We start from the raw sequence: 22,324 nt of genomic DNA on the forward strand, positions 1-22,324 counted from the left end.
CAGTGCAGTATCCTTTGTACTTCTATAGCCTAACCAGGCAGAATGAATTATATCACTGAGTGTCCCCAACACAACCTGTGTGTGTGCGTCTACGTTTGAAGGGAGGTGGTGGCTTGACGTCAGTGTGCGTCATATTGCTTTCCTCTTTCATATCTCTTTCTGTCACCGTTGTGCTGAGTAGAGTATACCTGCCAAGATTTCACAATGCAGATTGGGACGGTCCAACCCAACCTGTGCGTGCAGCGGCTGCAGCTGCCATTCACAGATTAGGAAGGATCAAATTCTGGTTTTATTGTGAAGGCTCCAACAGATCATTTCATTACTGCAATCACATTTTGAATGGCGTACTCTGGACTCCTCTATCCTCCTCCGTTTGTACAGTCTTTTTACCTTACTCCTCTTAAAGCCCTCACCCCTGTGTGTGACTGTGTGTGTGTGTGTGTGTGTGTGTCCCCTTGTTGAAACATTTATAAAAGCAGCTTTCGATTGCAGTAGTTCAGTCTCCAGAGCTCCTCTCTTTGTGAACTTCATTTAAGATCTACTGTAGTGTAAGATGTCAGTGAGTCACACTGCACCTCTTTTTGGGAGGGGGAAGCTAATGCAGATTGGTATCATCAAATTCATGCATCCTTTTACATAAGCATGCATATGGGGAAAAAAAAGGGATTTTTACAGGGGGCAAATCTAAGGTAAGAGCAGCATAAACAAACATGCAAGTAGCAACTACCCCTCCTCAAGAATGCTGACAATGCCCATTGGACATTAAGTCCCAGGGATCTAAAAAAAAAAACCAACCAAAAACCCCAAACCCCCTAGCTTATTTTTAAATGGTGTCTGCAGCTTTAGTGACTGACACTATGAGAGATGAACTGTACAGAGAAAATATAGTACATGATGAAATTCTCTATCCGTGTAATGATGTGCCTGCATGTTCTACTGAATGTAATCAAAACACAGGCTGTTGAATTCTTAAAAACGTGGTTACATCAAGAGAAAGGGCATGTTTCACTGGGAAGAGATGGAAACGGTGTATGCAGGAAACATGCGTTTAAGTACTAAATGTATGAATGTACATGGTCGTGTGGTGATGAATTCAAGCTATTTACAGTATACGATGTCTTATATTGCTATCTTCAAATTACTTTTTGTAATTCTGACACTTTAGTATAGAAAACAGTTAAAAATTGTGTTCTTTTTCTCGCTCTCTCTTTTTTATTTGAAATTGTGCATACCTCTCTATACCCCTCTAGAGCTGTTGAGAGGTTGGTTATACGATGAGTCATCATTCAGGCAGGGAATTCATTTATGGCTTCCTTGAAAGTTTGTTGTGTTCTTTTAACCTGGTGTAAAAATTGTGCTCTTGTCAAGTGAGAGCTGATGGCTAGTGTGTCGGGCTGTGTTGGCAGTCGGTGGCACCGTTATGGCAACGTTAAGGACAGCTCCCTGTGCAAACAATATTTTCAACATGTGGGAACTGCCTCTATAATAATAACTTAATACATAATAAATATTTTTATATTCATTGTCTGATCAAGTAAGAGGAAACTCAAAGCTGGCTCAGATATCCAAGGACCATGATGGGCTAAAGATAGCAAGCTACGCTGCTGTCTCTTTACCACACCATGGCTTCAATGGGATGATTACAGGTTGACAATGTGGACAGAGCTACCATAAAGAGTTAGCTACAAAAGATCTGATTAAATCCTCCTGGGATCCACAGAGTCTGTGTCAGTGTAAGGCTGGATAAATCCAATACTGTGTTGTTTAGATTTGTCCAATCAAGTGTTTTTCAGACCTGTCCCTCTTAGGGTGCACTCACACTAGGGCCAGTTGTTCCGTACCGTGCTGAAGCACAAATGCCCCCCTCCCCTGCACTCACACTAGCCATAGAATCCGGACTTTAGGGGGCAAACTTGCTTGGGCACGGTACGATTGCCTCGTGTGAGTGCGCCCTTACAGTCAGCAATCATGTTAATGGTGTGAATTCAGGCAGAGGTGGGACCTGAGTATTATTGGTGGCTACAGCAGATAGGATGGCTCAGTCTCCTGTGAGAGTTATGGCGGAGCAATGGACGGAGTCTATGGGGGACGGGGTACCTAGTGGGTGATGAAGAGGAAGGAGGTATGTGCTTCATCCCTCCTCCTCAGTGTCACTGTGCTAGCTGGTCACTGGCGGTTGCTCTGGACCTTCCTCCAAACCCTTTCCTCCGTCCCGAGACTTTTTCCTCCTCTTGTTACCTAGAGACAACAGAAGGTGATGAAATTCAGGTGATAACTGGTTGAAATACTTTTATCTTGCATTTGCCACAAACGGAAATACGTCTATGCATATTCTGTATTGAGCAGCACTGTCTCGCCTCAAATGAGCAAATAAAAAAAAGAAATGAGTCATAGTTGAATGCAGGCCAAGGAGGACAGCTGCATCTGGAGAAGGTTGTGGCGGGGGACATGAAACATCACCTGTTGCTAAGATACGTGCATCACTGTTGCTATGCCTTGACAGAAAAGTTTGCGGTGTATCTGACGGAGTGTGTGTGTGTGTGGGCGTGCTGTCGCAACAGCGTTCGTGACAAGTTGCTCACTCACTCAGTTTACGCAAGAGCTTCTTCCCGATGTTCTCCTCAGAGCTGGACAGAGACAGGGAGCTGATGAAGGGAGAGGTGGATGGCTGGGACTCTGTAGGCACATCTGAGAGAGAGACGAGAAGAGCGACGCAACGGAGAAGATGAATAGAGGAAATATGTGGATATCAGCCTGCAAGAGGGATTTTACTGTGTTTTTTTTTTTATATACTTTTTTTATTAACCACTGGCACATTGATTTTTATCCATCCTGAATCGGTTGCTTTAACAAAATCATCATCATTAGGCAAACAAGATAATATAATGCACAAATTGGCTCTCACCATTCTCCCCATAACTCTCCGGTCGATCCTCACGGATGTAGGGAATCTCATCCATGCGGAGGAACACGGTATCATTCGGACTCCTTTGCCCATCAGATTTACTGCCTGCGAAGAGAGAATTAGTCCAATCAGCTGTGAACCAGCTGCAAGGATCTACATCAGAGCAGCCGGGCTGTAGCTCAGCCCATAGAGGGAGGCAGAGAACCTGCTATTTATCAGCCTGTGGTTTTCTGCAGGGTCCAGTGAGAGGTTACATTATAATTATAACAGTGGTGACCAGTTAAGGGTTAAAAATCCTAAATAAAGATGAGCTATAACCAGTGCAGGGACTGAATTGGTAAATAAAATCTGTGATTGGACATGAAACCTGGAGCTTCTTTCATTGACAACCAACAGAACCATCTGTCTGGTAATTTTTTCTTGTCACTAACGTAAACACAGACAAACTGGGTGGCGTGTTGCACTCAGCAGAAGACAGATGGTATGTGGGAAATCCTTTAAGCCAGTACAGATTGGTCGATGCCACGTTTGCACCAGTTTTCTGCTTGAGTCACTGAGAATGTTTTACTTATAGGACTTATTCTTTACTGCTGTACGTCTCAGATTATGCTATTTTTGACTTTCACTTATTTTGTCTCTTATTCCATTATTACTTATCTTGTGTCATGCCTCATTATCTATTCAGCCTCATTTCCCTTCATTTTCTTATTTTTATCTTAATTTCATTATTTGAGGGGTTTGTTCTGAACGTCTTCATGGCTTTTTATAGAATTTACTTTCACTGGACTCATCAGATCATAAATTATCAAGTTGCCCCTGGCAACTCGGTTACATAAATAATTCACATGTATTGGTCCTGTCACACAGGTTTTTGGCCCTTAGCCCACAAAGCACTTCAATCAGTGCGTTTGATCCTTTGAATGCTCTTTCTTACTCTCTACCAGGCCGGTGAATCGTGACAATCGAGTTCATGTTGCTTTTCCCAGTTAAGGTGGAAATGGCGAATGGCATGTGTGTGAAAAACCAACTGACTGACATAGAGTGTATAGTCAACGTAATATCACAAAGCATCTACAACACTTACGAACGATACGGTTTCTTTCATTGAGCTGGGAGGTGTTGCGAAGGCCACCGTGGGGATGGAGATGTGCAAGGCGTGCCAGCCCCAGCCGCGTATGTGTGTGCGTGAGGGGGAGGGCGATGCTGTGCGAGCGAGCCTCAGGGACCGGAGGCCTCCCTTTAGCATCAGGATCCAGTGGGTCTGGGGTCTGAGGCGAGCTGTCCATCCTGGTAGCCATCAGGGCGTTCTGGTAGTGGTTCCTGGTGATCTGTGGAGACACGGACAGCGAGCGTTATCATCTGAAAGAGATGTGTGCGCGTGCACGGACGCCTGTCTGTTGACTGAATGAGATCCCAGTGCCTGTGGACAGCAGGGAACATGGAGAGCACTGGACTGGAGAGAGGGGAGGAGAGATGAAGTGGCCGGGCCCATCCATCATTTTAAGGCTAAAATATTCATGGTTGAAATGGAGCACAATTATCCCCAGTGATTAAAGGAAAGAGTGTGTATGGAGGAGAGAGAGAGAGAGAGAGAGAGAGAGGCAGGATGTCTGTGTTCAGTCAGAATCAGAGATTAGGACATATCAAAGGCAAACTCTGCAGCAGAGGACGATGTCTGTGTTATGGGAGAATTTTGAACGTTAAATTGTGGGAGCTGAACACTGCAGTTGTTTGCTTGTGCTTCCCAGTGTTTACCTTCGGCGTGCAGGAAGCGATTCGCTTAATTGGAGGTTATAATTACATCTATAATAATGAGATGATTAGGTGCATTTCTGTATGTTTCTGTGTTGTGTACGACGTCAGAGTTATTGTTTGTGACCTTGATAATCTGCAGGTCTGTGAGCTGCCGGACTGAGTAGTCTGGTAGGTAAATCCCTCCTCCTGCAGAGAGCTGACCCACACTGCCTCCACTCAGCAGTGAATCTGATTGGTTCAGGCCGCTGCCTCGGGAACTGTACCTGTGACCTTAACAAAAGGGAAGAAGAAAACATCCTTAGTTATATATTACATACATGCACCACTGCTGCTGGGTCCATACACTCTTTAATCTCACACACATGCCAGTAAAACTGACTTTTTTTTTTTTGGACTCTTGTCTTTTCCAGCGCACTAATGTGATCCCATCTGTGCTCGCTGGTCTATGACTTTAGTTACATGCACATGGAGTCCATCAGCCTGATAATCTCAATATGTAGCACTGTATGAAGTGAAGGCTTTTCAACCCGCCCGCACTCAAGATTTATATGTTTTGTTTAGTTTCAAGATGGACCCCGAAGATAAATGTCACCAAATCGGCTTCCGACCAAATGTGAAATATGGTCACGATCTCTCCTTCTGTTCCTGGGTTCCTGTGTTGAATTAGGGCCAGAAAAGAGTTTTCACAGAAGCTCACAGTGAAGTTGACCTTTAAGCTTTCGGATGTAAAAGTTCACCACTTCAACTACCACCCTATCAGGCTTTTGTTAGAAATTCTGTCACAATGAGTTCGGCTGAAAATTAGTGTAAGTGAATTGTGCTAAATTTGAGATGGGGCGGCACAGTGTCGCCTCTCAGCAAGAAGGTTGTTTGGTTTGATTCCTGGGCTGGGGGCCTTTCTGGGTGGAGTTTGCATTTTCTCTTTGAGCCTGCATGGGTCTCTGGGTTCAGTAGCTTCCTCCCAGTCCAGAAACATGCACATTAGGATTAATTGGCGACTCTAAAATTGCCCGCAGATTGTTAGTCTCTATGTCGGCCCTGTGTCCCCATCCCAGTTCAGATGGGAGAGAGCAACCCTGCACAGGTAGGCAGTACTGCTGATGGATGGATGTCTCATAGATATTACATTCACTAGAATTTGATGAACAGGCGTATATGGATCTGGATTGACACTGTGAACTGACTGTGTCGTATTAAGGGACAGGGGGAGATGCATCCTTTCCATTCACCTCCACTATATTTTTCTGCCTGGCTTTCATTTTGTGCACTGCACAGCAGAGTATAGCAAGAAATGCTGCTCTTGTCAAGTCTATTGAAAAGCAGTGACTCACAAAGAGAGAGAGAGAGAGGCTTTTTTAAGCAGTATAAAAAAAGAGATGTGATACTTCCGCAGCTGCTTAAGAGAAAATTCTCTATCCTGTGATGTCCCATGAAGGATTTTCAAATATTTAATGGAGTCCTCCAAATTGCTTTAAGCTCACCCCTGAAAATCGCTCATATAAAGCATGCACACAATCATCACAAGAGAGAGAGAGAGAGACTTTCTGCTTGCTCTGCAATCTTAGCTGGATTCTGATAATCCTGTGCAGGTCATGTCCTTCCGCTGGGAAATTCTCTGAAATCACTTCTTTTAATTACTTACTTCACACAACCGCCATCACTGCCGCTGCTGCTGCTCTTGTAGGCTGATGCAGACACTGGATTGGGGATTTAGACCTTAAAATATTCTATCACCTGCACTACGTGAGACTATTATTGCCTAACTCTCCCTGCTGCCATCATCACTCTCACTGCGAGCCCCCCAGAATTATCGATCTATATCGCTCCATGTGTGCACTTACTTACCAATGGGCAGGGGTGGGATAAGTGCTGGCATGCCATAATAGGAAAATGCTCCATTTTCAAAGCGGAGAGCCTCCTTTCCAATCTCTACCTCCACTCGTCCCTGCAAAGTCAACACAGCCATTTACACACGGGGGGTCTGAGCTCTTTACTCATGATGTGTGAGCACTACATTGATTACTCATCTAATGGAGCCTCCCACACAGAAAATATGCAGTACAATGATTCTAACAACGAAACACAGATGTGAATTCCACTTTAATAATACAGCCTCCACTGCTTTTTCTCCTCTGTTGTTTGGGATTTACCTGCAGGACAAGCACAAAGTAGTCGACGGGTTTGTTTCTCTGGAAGAGGTAGTGTTGAGAACCATGTTTGTTCTTGGGGTTGAATTTGAGTTCCTGCACAACGCTGGGATGTTTAATGAGACGCAGCAAGATCTTCTCTGACAGGTGACATGGCCTAAAAGGCTCTACCTCTGCAAGATAGATGCAGACACACACACAGCACAAATAGTCACAGAAAGAACACTGCATCCCTTGTCACTCGTCCTTATCTTCACTTTATCCTGCAATCCAGTGTTCACCAACAGATATCCTGCGCGCAATACATGCACACATGCGAGGAACGCAATGTGCGATGATGGTACCTGTAGCCAAGAAGCGGTGTGTTGCGAGCAGCAGCTGGGGCGAGATCTTCACCTTCAGCTCGTTTTCGGACAATTTGAAGATAGAAAAGTCCTGCTGTTTCCTCTCGTGGTGGGATACTCTCCTTTTGGTCCGATTATCAGCTGTGAACACACGCAAGGGTGCACATTATGTAAATTGCAGGGTACACACACTGCAGAGTTCACATGTGGTGTGATGTACACGCTCTGATAAAAGCTGAGTGAGGGGAATGGTATGTTGCTGTTTTCCCTGCTTTGGTTTTTCTGCACCGGATAATCCACGTAAATACAGTATTCTGGGATACACTACAAGGAATTAGCCACTTCTTTTCAGGTGACCTTATTAGCCTGATAATAAGATTAATATGCTAATGCCAACAGCTGAGTTTGTAAGCATGATTTCTCTTGGATAACTTGAGATTATCCAGTGCTGTGCAAACACACGTTTGATAGATATACATTGGCTTATCCTCTACAGATGTGAGAGGTATTAATATAGGCTACTGTATACCATTAAATGCAACGTGGCTGCAGCAGGAACAGCTGGTGCTATAAATGCCAACAGTGCAAAGTCTGGGGAGATTAGCTCCCTTGTACTATATATATATACACACACATACACATACTGTAATTATGCGCATGCAGACACAAAAACACCCACCAAGGGCACCCATGACAGATACTGCTTCACACATTCATGCATGTAATTAAAATTGTAGCACTCTTCGGGATTCAGTTTTCCTTTCTTCTGGGAGCTGGAGTTTTTTTTTTGTAGAAGTGCATGATAAAGTTATTTTTCTTTTAACTGTGGCATGAAAATAGTCAAAAATTCAGAGCATGATGAGAAAGCAGAGACCAGATTAGATGGGAATTGAGGGGTTGAAGCTTGGCATTTGGATTCCTCTGTGTGGAGAGCCTTTCCAGCCAATTAAAGATGAGAGGATTATGGTGATTATCTGTGAGACTGGGCCATTTATACACATTATTTAATTATGCATCAGCAAGGAGCTGGGAACAGCAGGGGAGAGAAGGTGGGATCGATACGCTAATGAGAAAACAGGACAGGAGGTGGTAGGGAAGGGGAATTGAAACGCACTATTCATCTTGAAATTTCTCCAGCAATGTCCAATAATTAGGGACATGGTGAGATTTCTCTGTTTCCCAGAGATGCTGTGAAGAAACTTTTGTCTCCTGCTGTGACAAACTGAAAGTGTTTAGGGGCTGAAGATACAAAGAAAAGCAATGCAGAGTCAATGCAACGCGTCCTAAAGAGCGTGTTTTCTATGTCATACATACTGTACAGGTCTGTCTCATCCACAATCTCAGACTTGATGATCTCCTCTATGACGTCCTCCAGGGTCACGATGCCCATCACTTCGTAGAAGGGGTCTCCCTCCCCCTCACTGTTGACCCTCTGCACCACAGCCAGGTGGGATTTACCTGCATTCACCAGAGAAGATTGAAAAACACAGGGTGAGTGTCCACTGTTGCTTCGAAATGAGAGCTGGCAACCTATATTTTACATTTATTTGATAGCAATACTAAGCTTTGATCAAATAGTAGATACAAATAGCCACATAATCAATACTGGAGGTATGTCCAAATGCAAAGCACCCTGTCTAAATGGTTAGAAGGCTGCTTAGGACGGCCCAATTGAAGAACTGCTGATTAGATCAAGTTCAGGTAGGGGCAATACTCTTAATACAGAAACAATGTGACTCTTTGCTCAGGGTTAAGAAACACTGGGCAGGGGACTTGGCTATAGACATATCTACTGAGGATTGGAAGTCATGTTTAAATAAAATTAATACAATGTACAAAGAAATGGGTAATAGGTTAATTCAACTGAAAATAATACATAGATGGCATTGTACGCCACAACAACTTTATTAACGGAACTAAATACCAGTAGACTCTTGCTTTGTTTTGTTGTTTCATTCGTTTGGTTTTTGTCTTTATACTGAACTCATTTACTAAAAACTTTGGGAGTACATTTCTGGCCTTGGTGGCTCCCTGATGGGGCGAATTGATCTCTCCCTGTCTGTATTATTTGTGTGTTAAACTTCAATAAAAATGTTCATTACAAAAAAAAAAGAGAGAGAGAGAGAGAGCTGGCGCTAAAAACTGCTCACGCAACGGGTCGAGAGGCAGTGTCAGTGGATAAAAATAACACGAGTCAACAGCCTCCAACTGGATCTGTGCAGTCAAGATGAAAAATTAGCATTAATATACCAGCTGGGGCTGAGAGACTGAAAGACACAGGCCAGATCTCTGTTAGAGCACAGGTATGAGATGATTTCAGTGTTGGGACTGCCCTCCCTTGTGTGTGTGTGTGTGTGTGTGTGATTCAGACAAGAAGTAAATGGGCACTGGGGGATTAGTCTGGAGACACTTTGACAGTTTGGAAGACTTTGTCCTTACGTAAAGCCTGAGATTACACAATCAGTCTGGGGGATGCCTGCATCTGCTGACCAAACTGCCCATGCTGCTGCCACCTCTGTACGCGCACACACACACACACACACACACACACTTGCACACGCATAGTATATGCACAGAATACACAAAAAATACAACACATACACACTATTACACATCCATGAGCAGACCCGGTGCTCCCGCTCAGTTAGTGTTTGGCTGAACATGACAAGCCTGCCAGATACAATGACACACAGTGCGCCAACAGCATCTCTGGAGCCAGTCGATAAAGCAAATGTGACAAGAAATCATTGTTGCCAGCAAACTCGAGCATCGCAAGGAGAGCAGAGCGGGAAAAATGGCCATGACTGTTGCACCAGTTGCAGCACAAACCCCAGTTTTACATAGAGATTTCTTTCATTTATAACAAAGACAATATAAAAAAAACCCAAAGCATTCATTTGTATTCATTCTTTTCTTTGTCAGCATAGTCTGTCAGGGTTTTTCTTATGTCACCACATACGTCAGCTTGATGCCCAAATGAGTTGTGCTGAAATTTATGATGTCACTGGAACACAGATTTCAGCAGATACACAGTCTCCAACCTTATTTCTAGCAAAATCAGCGGCTCGTACGAGATGGGCCGATTTAGGGGATCACTGCCAGGGGATAAAATGGATCAAATGCTTTAATCCACTGCAACATAAAAAAAAAAAAATCCTGATTGACTGACAAGGCAGCCACCTCCAAACATGACTCTTTCTCTGTATGAGATTGGCTGAGGTGCTGAGGTCGTACCCAGCACTCAGGTCAGCTTGTCTGAAGAGCTCAGGTGAGTCAGAGGTGGATTTGCCTCTCAGCCGCTGCTGTGCCCTGGCAATGCATTACATCATTCATATGTTACATAATACTCTTGCAGAAGGGCACACACACACACATACACACACACACACACCCTTGCCCACATGCACCCTTAACAGACTCGTGCGCGCGCACCCACAGACACACATGCCGCAGGCGAAACTGGGTCTGCCACGGATGTCCCTTTTGCAAATGTTTCTGCTCCGTCGGTTTCCCAGGCTCCTCCGGTCTATGTTTCAACTCCACGTGTGGTTTTAGATCATGCATAATGTGTTTTTCATATAATTGTGCATTACGTGTAGTTAGTGTCTGTGCTCTCTGCAAACATTACACACTACGCAGCACCACAGAATGACTTCATGCATTGTTTATATCTGCGAAGCAATGTTTTCCCCTGTTTGACACACATGCACACACACAACAATTTATGAAAACACTGAGTCTATGGCACCGTAATGACTGACCTTGATGATTTGTTTTGTGTTAACAAAAGAGTTTAGATTTGATGGCAAATGGCAAAGTGTATTCAAATGTCTATTTAGTAGAGTTGTGTGCATTAGTATAAAGCAATAACACACATTTGTTTAAATAGTACTTAAGAATAGTTTTGACTTCCTTCTAACTGTTTTGTTTTAGTTTATACATTATTTGACTCAGATTGTTATAAATTGTATTTCAGATTAAGATTATACATAATCAGTTTATAATTTGTTCTCCATTGTCACCACTTAAACAATTAAAGGGGTAGTTCACCCAAAATTCAAATTTCACTCATTATCTACTCACCCTCATGTCGACTAAGGGCTGGGAGAAGTTTCAGAGTCTGTGCCTTCTCTGAGTTACAGCGGGGCTCCGTGCAGCAGTGCATGTCCATATGATGGTTGCGAACGGAGCTCACTTTTCTTCGTCCTTCCGTTACAAACAAGCTTAAAACATATACTTATTTAATTTTTTTCGGAACAATTTCTCATGTTGGGGCTTCAATACAAGAAGGACATTACAGACGAACACAATGGAGGTATTTGGATGTTTTTTGGTGTGTCTTTTGGACGAAGAAAAGTGAGCTCCATTCGCAACCGTCATATGGACATGAAGTGCTGCACGGAGCCCCGCTGTAACTCAGAGAAGGCACGGAGGAAATTCGAATTTTGGGTAAACTATCCCTTTAATGTACCAGTTACATGATACAATAATCCATTCTGCACATTTTATCGACAATATTGATATATTATATTATTGATTGCAGCAGATAATGAGCTGTTACTTTGCTAAAGAACATGTTGGAGTGTCTCTTCCCAATAAATTAAAATATTTACTCCAGATTTTGTTTACCCATTAAGATTTTATACCACTAGAAAATTCATAAAATAAAGAGCATAGCTTGCCATACATATATATTTTCGCACTGCACAGTATGTTAGTCTTCCCTTACATTTCACACATTACCGCTTGCCCCCCCTCCTGCACACAGACCTCCCAACCCCCTGCTGCCCATCACCCTCCTCAGTGAGACATCCTCCCAGCTTCCAGCCCGGCTCTCTGAACAGCAGGAGTCTCTAATCTGTGAGAGCGAAGTAGGGAAGAAGGGAAGTGAAAGGTTGGAGCTGAATTTTTCATGGAAGCTCTGCAGGGCTTGGATGGCAACGACCTATGGAGCGGAAGAGGCTTTAAAAGTCACTGTAGGCCACCAATTAGGTGGCACACATCTAATGGTGACTCCACTTCACCTTTACTGTGGACTATTGGAAAGCACAAAGACACACAAACACAGGCTCAGCCCATGGATCATAAAGCTGTCAATCAATCATAACGCTTTAACAACATAAAGTGGACCTCCTGATCTGAAAGTGAGCATCTCATTCATCACGCTGCCTTTCACAATCTGACTGGACAACTGCTGCCTTCTTCTGACATCTATGGAGCTTTCTTTATCAATGAAACAGATTTACATCTTAATCCCCCACGACGCAACCCAATGTCAATGAAATCCTTGCGTAACAGTTGATCCACCAGTCTCTCATATGTCTCCGTTTTGACCACGTGACGCTGTCAGGGGAGCAGTTTGAGCTGCTGGCTGCAGAGCATCGATTCAGAGTCATATTCAATGCTATCATCAAGACTGAATGGACTCCCTGGAGAGAGGCGACACACTTTTTGCTCGCTAGCGAACAGATGCTATCACTCGCCTGTGTGTGAGAGAGACAGAGTGCTGTAATACTGTGAATGCACTTATCAGCAAAGATGCTTATCAGGCTAAAGATGTATGAGTCAGAAAGAAAAAGAAAGAGAGAGAGAGAGAGAAAGCAGTGACATTCACTGCCTCTGCCTCCATCCCGGCGAAGGCAAAACCCCTTTGCCGAATTCCCCACTGATACAGCTGAACATTACATTTAAGTGTCGAGCTGATAACTGATACACATGTGGCATGGGGGGTGGGGGGGGGGCAAGCAGCAGTGGTGGAGGGCAGATCAAGTTCACAGAGTGGCTGTCATGGGAAAATTACTTTTACTACATAAATCCTTAAGATAACCCCATTCTGGTCCTCGGTAGCCTCTAACCTCTGGCTGAACTACACTCACTGTGTGACACAGTATCAGATTTCACATATGGCTCCCACTGCTTTCAAAGGGCTTTATTGGCAGGCCCACTGTGAGCCAGTGGACTGATGGATATGTACTGGCCTCTCTGAAATCTTAGGTTTTAAGTGCACACTTCAAAGGATATTTAAATCTCCAGTTGTAATGTTGCCTTCATTTTTTTTTTTTTTTTTTACTTTTATTTTTGTAACCTTATAGCTTTGAAATGTGCTATAAATGAAAATGTATTTACTTACTTTATCTCCCAGGTATTAGGAGGCAGCTTCCTGGCTGCTCCGAGACATCTGGCCTCTCACACTCAACACAAAGTGGCTTGTAAGTTCTGATCATGTGAAAACAAAGTGCTTACCTCTCTTGAATTCCTCCAGCATCACGTCCAGCTTGGTGTCGTTGAACACGCAGTGCATGGGGTGCTTGTAAAACTGAGTGATGGTTTTCAGGGGAGTGCAATCGTCGGGATCCACGAAGGCCAGGTCTTTGACAAACAGGATGTCCACGATGTTGGACCTTTCGTTCTCGTAGACCGGGATGCGGGTGAAACCGCTCTGCATCACGTCGGACATGGTGCAGAAATCCAGCACGGCGTCCGAGGACAGCATGTAGCAGTCTGACAGCGGGGTCAGCACGTCCTCCACCGTCTTTGTCCTCAGCTCCAGTGCTCCCTGGATGATGTTGAGCTCCTCTTTCACCAGGTCGTGGTACGGGTCTGTGACGCGCAGCATGGCCACCAACTTCTCCCTGGTGTAGAAGTTGCTGATCTCCTGGTGAAGCATGATGTCCAGGATCTTGGAGACTGGGTAGGCGATGGGGAAAAACAGCAGCATCAGCAGCCGGGTGGCGCAGAGGGTCTTGGATGCGATGGCGAGGCTGTGCCTGGACGCCACGGAGTGAGGTAAAATCTCGCCGATAAAGAATATCCCCAAAGTACAGAAGGCAGTTGAGAGAGCAGTCATTCCTAATATCTGGCACATCCACACCACGAAGCATGTATTTGTCAGCACGTTGCCCAGCACCACAGTGCAGAGGATGTAGTTTCCATGTTTACGCACCGACTCTATTTTCCGTGCGTATTTCTGCTCCTTTTCCGTGCCGCTGTTCTGCAGGACCCGCAGCTCCACGGGGTCCAGAGCCAGCATGCTGATGTTCAGACCGCTGCAGAGAGCGGACAGTCCCAACAAGAGCACCGACACCCCCGCCTGGAGCCAAACATCTGCCTCTGGGGGTCTCTCCACCACCGCCAGCCAGAAATCTTTGGTGCTGTAATGCTCCCATTTCACTCCATCGAAGGCGCACATGGAGAAGTATTTGATCGCCTCGCCTCTGCGCAGGTCTTTAGCGAGCAGCTCCACCAAAACTGAGTTGTGACTGGAGGTGGATCTGAAGGAGCCCAGAAGCTCGATATCAGAGCTCTGGGCATTCTCCTCTTGACACGGGTTACCTCCGGACCGGAGCCGCCTCTCCGCGTCCGCGCTCTCCAGACCCGGTTCCTCTATGAACGCGATCCACGGAGCTGCGGGAGCGGCGGCGTCGGATCTGCCGGTGATGTTGAGGCTGTTGGGATGCTCCCTACCTGGAGACGCGGAGTAGTAAACCCTCAGCATGAAGCGCGTTCCCTCCGTCGCTCTCAGTATCCCATCCTGCACTGACAGCGCTCCGCTCTGGGTGTCCTCCGGCCGGACGCCGAGCAGCGTCGCCGCCGGAGCCGGCAGAGAGGAGAGCGTGACGGTGAGAAAGAGGAGAGAGAGCCGCCGCGGATGCAGGATGCAGCAGAGAGCATCCGCAGCATCCGCAGCCATCATGCTGAATGAACTACTGAAGGACATGGGAGAACTGGGTCACGTGGTCTGCGGATGGGATGGATGGAGCAGCTGGGTGGCCATATCCATGGAGGAGAGGATGGGTATGTGACAGAGAGAGAGAGAGAATTTAGGAGGGTGAGAGAGAGGGGTGGGGGGGGCTCGAGTCCTTAAATATACATGACGAACCGTGACGTAGGCCTGGCTTATTGTTTTCTATGCACTTTCTAAAAATAGAAGGCAGGAAATGCCCATCATGAATGATTCATGTGATGCACACGGGATCAGCGACACTTACAACTGGGGAAATATTGACTGAAAATTATAATGCGCTGCAGGAGAAATGAAACCCCCCCAAAATACATAAAGATGTAAAAATTTACAGCGTTAACACAAAGATCATTTGGGTCATATATATAAATAGCGACCTAAATGTCGTCTGTCTACGTTTTGTGTGTGCATCACTATTTTTGACTCATAAATACTATTACACAAGATGCCTCCCCACCCCCTGTTTGAATTTTCCCACTAGATGGCAGCATTATCACCTGCTTCACATCAGCCTGCTGTGAGAAGTGGCTGCTGGGTCAGCCTGGTATACAGACTCCACTCTTGGAGTTAAACACGGAATGAAGTGTGCAGGATTTATTTCTCTGTCATAATAAAAAAAAAACAGGCTGTATTTGATGTTAGATTTCGACCCTCAACAGATAAAATAATTATTGCAAATTGTCAACACATTTTAGAGGAATTAATTTCATGGTGCGGTTTTAAAATGGGGTGTCACATGAAACTTTTATAACCCCACTTATGAAACACATCATGCAAGACCGACCTGTTAATAGGACTGAATCGGATGAAACGCAAATGTTGAAGCATGAAAAAATTTAATATGCATTCAGCGCAACAAGTTCTGAAAAAAATCCGATTGAGAATAAATAAATCAAAACTTCCTGAAGAAACCAAGAGCTGCTTATTATTATTATTATTATTGCTGGTATATAACTTACTACTAATAATAATTACTAATATTTCCAGTTGCTCTTAGATATACAGTGAGGCTCTCACACAGTGGAAGTCGGTGACCACAGTTTGTCAGATTTACAGGCACAGAACCTGAGGGAGAGTCCTGTTAAGTCTTAAACACTTCACTCTCTCTCTGCTTTCCATCAGAAACACATCCACCACAGCAATGGGAGACACAAATTACAGCAACAAAAAAAAACAAAAAAAACTTTGCACACAAATTTAAAACTATCAGGGATCAGGGGATCACAGTAGACTGAGGACTTATTTTCCTTGTCTACATGTCATCATAAAGTATCATGATATTGCACAGGAACACTCCATATCCCTTCATCACATCGGATCCACCCGATGTCAGAAAACCTCCCTTTACATAAGGTTCTCTATGTTCTCATACGCCTGTTCAATAAAAAAATTTTTTGTTGTTGAAAATGTACAGTAGCCTATATGAATATTGATTATTTAATAAATTTAAAAAAAATCAGTGCTTTCCCCCATTTCAGCAAATCTGTCGATATATAAACAAAGATCAGGCTATATGTTATAATACTAGCCAGACTAAAACACATGGAGCATAGGGGGAAAAAGAAGTTAGGTTACACAAAGACAATGGTTCATTTTATTGTGTTTTGGTTCTCTTTAAAGAAGTTTTTAACCGACCCTGAGCTGAGTGTAGGAGTGAGAGGTGAAGCACTGGGTCTGGTCGGTGAGCCCAGCCCGAAAAACAGACAGACACGACCGGTAAAAAGTTTATAGGTTTTTTTTGGGTGGCTGTGTATGGAGTCTGTAGCCGGTACACAACTGCTTATCTCACTGCTACGTGATTAATATTGATAAATCATCATCATCTCCTCATAATTATCTTTTTTTTTATTGTTTATTATAATTCCATCATTCAAAGTACTCTAAAAGCCTTTATAGGTTATATTTACTGAAATGTGTGTGCGATACCCATTAAAGTAAAAAAAAAAAAAGAAAAAAATCCACAACAATTTCTAGACTCAATTAACGATGGGAACAATAATCGTTTGATAAACATAAAGTTTTGAGCCCACGAGGTTCCCACAGAGTGAGCCATATCCCCGTGGATCACTGCAGCACGTTCACCTCAACATGATCAACATAGAAATATTAGCATCAAAATTATCCCTATTCGATGAAGTCTTTTATAAAGACCCTCTTTAGGAACCGATGCTGTTTTCATATTGAACACGTGTCACTTTAATTCGTTAAATTGAGGCATTTGATGCAAAACAGACCGTTGAAATAAGTGATTGGCTGAACGTGCGGCCCCAAAGTTATGAGTGTAAAATTATATAAGTGTTCTAACACACCATAATCACCAATAATTCATTTTTTAAATATTATAAATTATATTTACGTTTTGCCCATTTAAAACATCCCCAAAATGACAGTGACGTGCCACGGTTTAATATCTAAGAGCTGATTCCAGAGCTCTGGTCCTTTGTATAGAAATATATAATAGTTAAATTTCTCTCTCCTGCAAACAAAAACTCGTGCTATATTGAAACCACATGGTAACAAGGCTATAGGACGTCTTGCTGCGCCAAAATGTCAACACGAGCCAGTGGACTTTTGGTTCTGTGCTGCACGGACGCACGGAGAAGGCTAGAAATAGAAAGAGATTCTCTGCACGTCGGTGTGTCTGGTGTGTGACCTTGAAGCTTCACATCTCATCTCAAGCACTTCTTGAGATTTTATTTTCCAGAGGCGTCATGAAAAAAAAAATCATCAGCCTGCAATGGGAACGTTTAATGAAATGTTAACACCTTGGATAATTTGGCAGTTTTATGTATTCGTGACTAGGTGCTGCATAGCGGGATGAAGGGATTAAACCGGGCTGTACTCGTTAGTTTTTTTCCCCTAGTTCTCTGCTCGTCTGTGAGACAGCAGTGACCTTATACGACCACCCCTGGATACCCTGAGCGTCTGGAGAAGAACTTAGAGCTATTGGAGCAGTCGCAATGGACCGGTGCCCTCGGAACATCTGGACTAAAGAAGTCATGTAATTAGTTTAAAGGTGAGATCCATGTGTAAGATCTTAAATCCCACACTTTGGAGATGACAGCTTGCGCGTTTTGGTCCATTTTCAAAAAACATTCAAAACCAATGTCATTGGTCTTTAAAAATGTGCAATCAATCAGGTATTTGTCAAAACAGCTTAAGCACTTATAGTACACAGAGACATGAAATATCCTGTTGACAAGATGGCATCCTTTCTTGTTTTGGAGCAGGCCTCCCTTTGTTCTCTTGATTTGTGTAGCACGGAGACCTACACATTCTGTTGGGGCATTTAATGTGCAGTGTGCAGTCTGCGGTGTGGTGTGGACAGTGACCCACGATGACCTTTATTCAGTGACCACCGCTCAGCATGGTGTGCGTTTGGGTAAGATTCATCGAAATGGAAGCATATAGTGGTTCAAATGTGAGCTCCAGCCCCGGGTAGGCCTCTGCGCCTTGAACTGCGCTGTAAACATGCTGGAGAATTGATGTATTCATATTAGAGTTTTATATATTTTAACCTTAATCATGCCTTTCATCAAATGAATAATAATCTTTCCACCAATTATAGATTCTTATCTTTCCAAAGTGAATAACTGGCGCGTCAGCCAAAAATGATGCATTCATTTTCTAAGCCAGAAAACCTTGTTTTCATCATAATGACCTAATAACAAGGAAATACACGCAGCCATTTGTTGTCACTGAGTTCCTCGGGTTTTTACTTTATTGCTGGATTCAACTCAGCTTTTTTTCTTTTTGCAAAATTATATTTCGATGATGGACTATTTTACGCATGATGAGGCATATATTGATGATTGTTTCATCAAAAAATAAAATAAAATAAATAAATGACATCAGTGCGTTTGGAAGACAGTCCACCCTGCTCCGCCACATTAGACTGTTAACCATATGCGCTGAGGAAACTTCTTTTGAGCAGTCTGTCTTCATACCTCAGAGAACCTTTGAGGGGCGGTGCTGCCTCCTCTCCTCCTCCCAGCTTCTGGCTCTCACAACCGGGAAGGCTGGCTCGGGGCGTGCGCTCTTGTGAGCAGCTCCCAAAAAATACTCAGAGGGGCGGGGGGCAGAGGGGGTGAGACAACTAGACAGGAAGACAGATCCAGATCGATGAGACCGAGGTAAAGAACCACCATCGAACTTTGCAGCAGCAAAATTTGTTCGGTTGTTTTTATTTCTCTTTTCACCTTTTAACCTTATTACGCGCACTGATCCTGCTGCTCTCCAAACCAAGAAGATGCCCAAATCCTCACCGTGCGTGTTCCCGTGGTCCTCCGTGTGGCTGGCATCTTTGGCTACTTTGGTGGTGCAGTCGGTGCTCTCTTCCTCCTACTCTTCTTCCTCCTCCTCTCCATATCAGGGATCTGCAGCCGGTGGGAAGCGGCCGGGCTTCATGGAGAGGACGCTGGTTCTCCTGGATGTCAACACCCGAAGTCCGATCAGAGTCCTCAACGACAACTTCCTTTCTTTGCAGCTGGACCCATCGATCATCAAAGACGGTTGGCTGGACTTTTTGAGGTACCAAACAGCTAGTTAACCCCGATCTGTATCGCTGTCCACCTTCCAAACAGTTTTGCAATTGCTTTACTCTTTACGCACGCAGCCACGTTGTCTAAATTGTCATGGAGTGAACCCGCACGGTTCCTCCTCACTCATAGCACCAAGGGGTTCTCTGATCCACTTAGTGAATGATTCTCAGCGGAGAGACCCAGGCCTCACAGATAGACATTTAATAAGACAGCGTAAAAAGGTTGGGTAGAGGTCTGTCCGTCCTGTGCTTGTTGCTCCTACTGCACTGTAGGCCCATGCAGTGCGCCTATTAACACTGGACATGTGTTCCCCATACCCGTGCAGCATAGGATGAAGAGCTTCACAAGTTATCTGAGGTTTCATTTTCTTCTCCTCGAAACCACAAAAAAAGAGAGAAAGAAATCCAATTGAGTCCGATGCCAGCCATATTGTTTCAATATTTATTTTAATGCTGGGTGAATTTTGGCCTGACTTTCATGCGTTTTTGTGACTTTTCACTTCAGTGCATTTCTCACATCAGTAGAAAGTTCACCAGAGACACCAGAGACGCTGTTTATTTGATGGATTATGAAACGTGACATTTTGAAATTCAAAACTTGGCAAAAATAAAGTATCTTGAATTCCATGTTTATACTAAAACCACAGTACTGTCGAGAATACTCAGTCTGTCTGGTCAGGTGCTAGAATGGATTTAATAGTATGGGGGGACATTGTTTAGTACAGCCTCTAAATCACGCTGTGTTGTCAGAGATTGTCAAATATGATGTACTGAAGATGTTCTATACACAGTATTGCATAAGCTGGGAACTATTGCAAAAACAATTGCACAATAAATATAGAGAGCACTTTGAAATTTTAATTCCTCACCATCCCTATTTATTGTTTTTGTCTTAGACAAAAGTCTTTAATGTTGCATGGTTTCATGATCAATATACTCGACTGACGACTGTTAGGCTGCTTGTATAGGCTACATACATAAATATACAGATAGATGTCTTCACTTACCACAATTTGCGTAATGGTTGATCATGACTGGCGCGTGCACGTCTGCAGCTCGAGCCGAAAAACATTTACGCTGCCCCTCTGTTTGCAGCACTCAAAAGCCAACATGCCATACACATAAAGCAAAAGGCAGCAACAACACAGAGACGTTCAAGATGCATTACACATAATAAAAAATAGTATTTTACTGTGCTAAAAATACAAACTATACACAGGACGCGGGCATACAAAATGCACTAAAAAGGTCCATAAAAGTAACATGAATAAAGTAACTTGATTCCACGTTCTTCACACAGAAAACAGTTTGGTTGTTGTTGATTTTTCTTTTCTTTTCTTTACACATTATGCAATTTCAGCTCTTTAAACCAAATTATTTTCAGGGAAATATCCCCAATGTGCATGCACAAGCAGAGTATATGATTAGATTCAGCAACTTTATCAACAACTAGAGCAGATGAAGTTGATCTTGCCTTCTAGAAATTGATTTAAACTTGACTTTAACTTTTTCTAATCTATTTTTTATCACTCTGTTTCGCTCCCAGCTTCAACAATCACCTCTTCGTATACAGTATATCACCATTTTATATATAACACAGTCAGATCATTTAGGTCGTTTAGACGAGCTGTAGCCTATTTTCCTCTCCTTGGTTGTGGCCAGTGAAAGCTGCAGGTGCAGTGTGACTGTCACATTTCTTAGTTGTTCATTAATTTGAATGTTTTTTTTTGTGTGAGTGTTTGGTCCCTGGTTGGCCCACGGTTGGCCCACATTTGGCCCACATTTGGCCGCCTTTGCCAAAGTGCCGCTCTAGTCCGTAGCTGGCCTGTATGGACGAGCCGGTGTAGGCGGAAATAAAGCAAACAACAGACGGTCTGCACTGTGTTCTACAAACCTGTCGGCTGGAGCTTTTCCGATATTTTCTGACACGGTGCTTAATGGCTATAAAGAATATGATTTTCAACAAAATTAAAGTCTTTCGTGTAGTTGTATTCCTTTTTCAAAACATGAAAACTTGATGTGAACTTTTACAATGTCACCGACAGCTGATTTGCTATTTGTCATGTTGTATCCTATTAATAGACCTAGTGTTTCAGTTTAAAGTAGCCCATTGTTTTGAAATAAATATAATAATATATAATTATTGTTTTCTGTGACAATTAATTACACTACAGACGTTTTGGGGCAGTGCAATCTGATCAGATGATTTTATATAAATAATGTAAACTAATATTAATGTAAGATATTAGGTCTTTTGATGGATTTAAAAATAAAAGGTTAATTCACAGCAAGAAAGGCCGCGTGGGAGCAAACTGTTGCCTCACCCTCCGATACACTATGAGGTTACTACTGTGCTGCATGAGTAATGGGAAAAGGACAAGGAACAAAAGGGAGGCAAACTTCACCCTTTAATAAGATAATGATCCACCCAGAGCATTAGAAAACAGACCCAGACGGTGGCTCTACACGATGGAGGAGCTTTAACCCCGGGCAGGGTCACGGTACTAAACTGGACAGAAGGTGAAAACAACGCAAACATTAATGGGAACTTCTGCAACAGTGTTGACAAGAACTTTCCAAACAATGTAGCCTATGTATAATTTCTATTGTGGAGAGAGAGACACCACATGTGTTCACCTGCCTGAACCACAACCTTTTTAACTGTAAGATTTAATATCCATGATTCCTTTTTTTTTTTTTTTTAATCTTTAATATTTAGAACCTGGAGACAGCACATTAATGCTGTTTAAATGTTCTGTAGTCGTAGCCTACATTCAAGTAACAAAAGGCCTGGATCAGTCTTCTGCGACGATAGAAGTAGCAGCAACAGATGACCGAGAAAATCCCATCAGTTCATACCATTTTTAAATAATAACCTCAAATCATCTGAAT

At 43.4% G+C, this 22,324-nt stretch overlaps 2 protein-coding genes across 3 annotated transcripts in view; one reads left to right on the forward strand and one right to left on the reverse strand.

Moving 5' to 3' along the window:
- Positions 1-1,957: 1,957 nt before the first annotated feature.
- cnnm1 (cyclin and CBS domain divalent metal cation transport mediator 1) lies at positions 1,958-14,990 on the reverse strand. Its single transcript, XM_085800109.1, has 10 exons — positions 13,395-14,990; positions 8,466-8,609; positions 7,152-7,292; positions 6,811-6,980; positions 6,506-6,605; positions 4,785-4,930; positions 3,990-4,233; positions 2,906-3,010; positions 2,587-2,688; positions 1,958-2,238 (listed from the first exon to the last, which is right to left on the reverse strand). Exons 1-10 carry the CDS (start codon positions 14,866-14,868, stop codon positions 2,159-2,161), a joined length of 2,706 nt encoding a protein of 901 aa, XP_085656235.1. The 5' UTR covers positions 14,869-14,990; the 3' UTR covers positions 1,958-2,158.
- Positions 14,991-18,975: 3,985 nt separating this feature from the next.
- The window catches only part of hpse2 (heparanase 2), a 56,943-nt gene continuing 53,594 nt past the window's right edge, over positions 18,976-22,324 (forward strand). For both annotated transcript variants that reach the window (XM_085800110.1, XM_085800111.1), the window contains exon 1: positions 18,976-19,422. In XM_085800110.1, the coding sequence (XP_085656236.1) occupies positions 19,142-19,422 (281 nt within the window). In that variant the 5' untranslated portion in view covers positions 18,976-19,141. The remainder of the gene's footprint in view (positions 19,423-22,324) is intronic.

This window comes from Trachurus japonicus, chromosome 15 (genome assembly GCF_045865225.1).
Source record: "Trachurus japonicus isolate A0001 chromosome 15, Traja_1.0".
Classification (NCBI taxonomy): Eukaryota; Metazoa; Chordata; class Actinopteri; order Carangiformes; family Carangidae; genus Trachurus; species Trachurus japonicus.

Coding starts and splice junctions, on each gene's coding strand:
- cnnm1 (XM_085800109.1), bottom strand. CDS start 14,868: ATGTCCTTCAGTAGTTCATTCAGCATGATGGCTGCGGATGCTGCGGAT. Junction 8,610..13,394: donor GCTGGAGGAATTCAAGAGAG/GTAAGCACTTTG, acceptor TGGTGAATGCAG/GTAAATCCCACCTGGCTGTG. Junction 7,293..8,465: donor GGATGAGACAGACCTGTACA/GTATGTATGACA, acceptor GTGTGTTCACAG/CTGATAATCGGACCAAAAGG.